Source organism: Sinocyclocheilus grahami, unplaced genomic scaffold (assembly GCF_001515645.1).
Source record: "Sinocyclocheilus grahami isolate Dianchi unplaced genomic scaffold, SAMN03320097.WGS_v1.1 scaffold3224.1, whole genome shotgun sequence".
Classification (NCBI taxonomy): Eukaryota; Metazoa; Chordata; class Actinopteri; order Cypriniformes; family Cyprinidae; genus Sinocyclocheilus; species Sinocyclocheilus grahami.
In genome coordinates, this window is record NW_015508380.1 from 17,652 (window position 1) to 20,113 (window position 2,462).

Consider the following 2,462-nt stretch of genomic DNA (forward strand, 5'->3'; position numbering starts at 1 on the left):
GTGATGACTGATATTTATATCATTTTATGTAAGTATCTGCTATACGCTTATAAATCTCATTGATTTGCATTACAAGCATCACAATTTCATCTTAATCACAATAATTGCACCAAATGGCATGTTTTTGCTCAATTTGGACCGTCTAATTAAAAGTGCGCTGTTTTTTTTGTTTGTTACTAAAATCAGTTTTCTTGCTGCTAGAAATGATCATTCTGCAGGGAAAAGTGTCAGAAACGCTCAATATGTCCGCTGTATGAATGGATTTTACCTTTCACTTTTTTTTTGATGGAGTCATTGCCTGCAGTTTTTACTCCAGACTGTGACTGGTGTATACAGTTTTGTTTCTTTTTACTGATTTTTAGAGGAGCTGCGTTTGTGATGTTTGGTTTTACCAGTGTTTGTGTGGTTTTAGCAGTGAGGCGATCGTAAACGCATCTTCTCTTCTGCAGGAGTTCAGGGCGTTTGAGCTGTTGCGCAGCGGACTGGACCGATCCAAATACCTGCTGGTGAAAGAGGCCAAGATCATCGCCATGACCTGCACACACGCCGCCCTCAAACGCCACGACCTGGTGGAGCTGGGCTTCAAGGTATCAGTGTCATAGAGGATGTCAGCACTTTCCCTTTTACTGCTATTATGAAATATGTGGAAGAAATATGTGTCCAAACCTTTGATGTAGTGCACATCACAACAAATGAGAATCAGTGTTTGTTTAAAATGGTCTGAATGAACTGATTCACTGAAATGAATCTTTTAGTCTACACTTAACATTAATGTTCGCTGCCTCAATATTCACATACTTGATCATTCTCTAGTATGATAATATCCTGATGGAGGAGGCAGCTCAGATCCTGGAGATTGAGACCTTCATCCCACTACTGCTACAGGTACAACCCTCTTTCTCCTAAAAGCATGTTTGGATGTTATTTGTTGTTGCGTTGCGTTGCATTACGGCGCACGTTGCACGTTAGGTTACGTGTTAGGTTACGTGTTGTATTATGACATTATTTTAAATTGTGCATTGTTAAATGTAAAAATGTAATATATTTTTCAGGGGAAACTTTATTTTAGTCAAACAGCCATTATTGCCAATTAAATACAAGCTAATACATAATAAAAATCTAGTTAAACATTAATCAAGACATGTTTTCTACACTGAAACCTTGCAAAAACATTTTTAAATTTGATAAGTAGAATTAAAACAGTTTTATTATAATCTAAAATATATTATATATAAATTATAATTTTATATAATTATTAAAGAATGAAGATGTTATTATTATGTATAGATGTCAGCTTTAATACACTTATTACAAAAAGTGTTCAAGATGTATCGCTTACAATCGGTGGAAATCACGATTAGGTCTTCAGAATCATTCTTGCATGTGAAAATGGGCCTGAAAATTGAACACACATGAAGACGGCAATCTTGTCCTTGTGGCAGTTTTTCTGGTATTAAAAGGGACGTGTTCTCCGGATGCAGGACATCACATTACAAATGGATGTCGAAAGCAAAAATGCTACAAAATGCACATCACATGTAGTGAGAAAGTGTGACGTACTTGAACCAGAATGATCAAGAATCAAGTATTGGATTTCATTCAGCAAATGTGATACATGCCGTTGTTTTCACTCATCAAAATGGAGTTGTAACATAACCTTACTGACTCAAATAAACGTTTCTGTCTCTGTGTTATGCAGAATCCAGAGGACGGCTACAGTCGACTCAAACGCTGGATTATGATTGGTGATCATCATCAGTTGCCTCCTGTCATTAAGAACATGGCCTTTCAGAAATATTCAAACATGGAGCAGTCACTTTTTACTCGCTTTGTGCGTCTGGGTGTCCCTACTGTAGACTTGGACGCCCAGGGCAGAGCACGGGCCAGGTCAGTGGAAAGATGCTTTTAATACGTGCCCATGTGATGTCATTATTGGTTTGTTTAGTGTGAAAGCTGCCTCAAAAGAATCATATAGGCTTGCTTGCATTAGATGAGTTTGTTTCTTCATCAGATTTGGAGAAATGTGTCATTGCATCACTTGCTCAGCAATGGATACCCTGCAGTGAATGGGTGCCGTCAGAATGAGAGGCCAAACAGCTGATAAAAACAGCACAATAAAAAAAAATATATAATAATAATAATGCCAAAAGTACCTAACAAAATTACTAAAACACAACCTAAATTAAAAAGAACACTAGTGTAAGTATAAAAATAAAAGCTCATTCGAAATATTACATGCTGTAATAGTATATAAACATTCTAATAATCAGAAAAAAAATACACACATTTTGTGTAAAATAAGATGCGATGCTTTAAAAAGCGGTTTAGTTAGATGGCTCTCTAGGTTTCAGAGCAGAGCTGTTCTGTCCTCAGATACATTTTTTGATGTGACGTGTCCTATTTTGACTCTCTCTCTCGTGTGTGTGTGTGTGTGTGTGTGTGGCAGTCTGTGTAACCTGTAT

The 2,462-nt window shown here is 36.9% G+C and overlaps 1 protein-coding gene across 1 annotated transcript in view; it reads left to right on the forward strand.

Moving 5' to 3' along the window:
• The window catches only part of LOC107576107 (intron-binding protein aquarius-like), a 17,009-nt gene extending 15,085 nt beyond the window's left edge, over nt 1-1,924 (forward strand). The window contains exons 4-6 of the mRNA XM_016262365.1: nt 363-587; nt 814-885; nt 1,700-1,924. Of these exons, the coding sequence (XP_016117851.1) occupies nt 363-587; nt 814-885; nt 1,700-1,909 (507 nt within the window). The 3' untranslated portion in view covers nt 1,910-1,924. The remainder of the gene's footprint in view (nt 1-362; nt 588-813; nt 886-1,699) is intronic.
• The last annotated feature ends 538 nt before the right edge of the window (nt 1,925-2,462 follow it).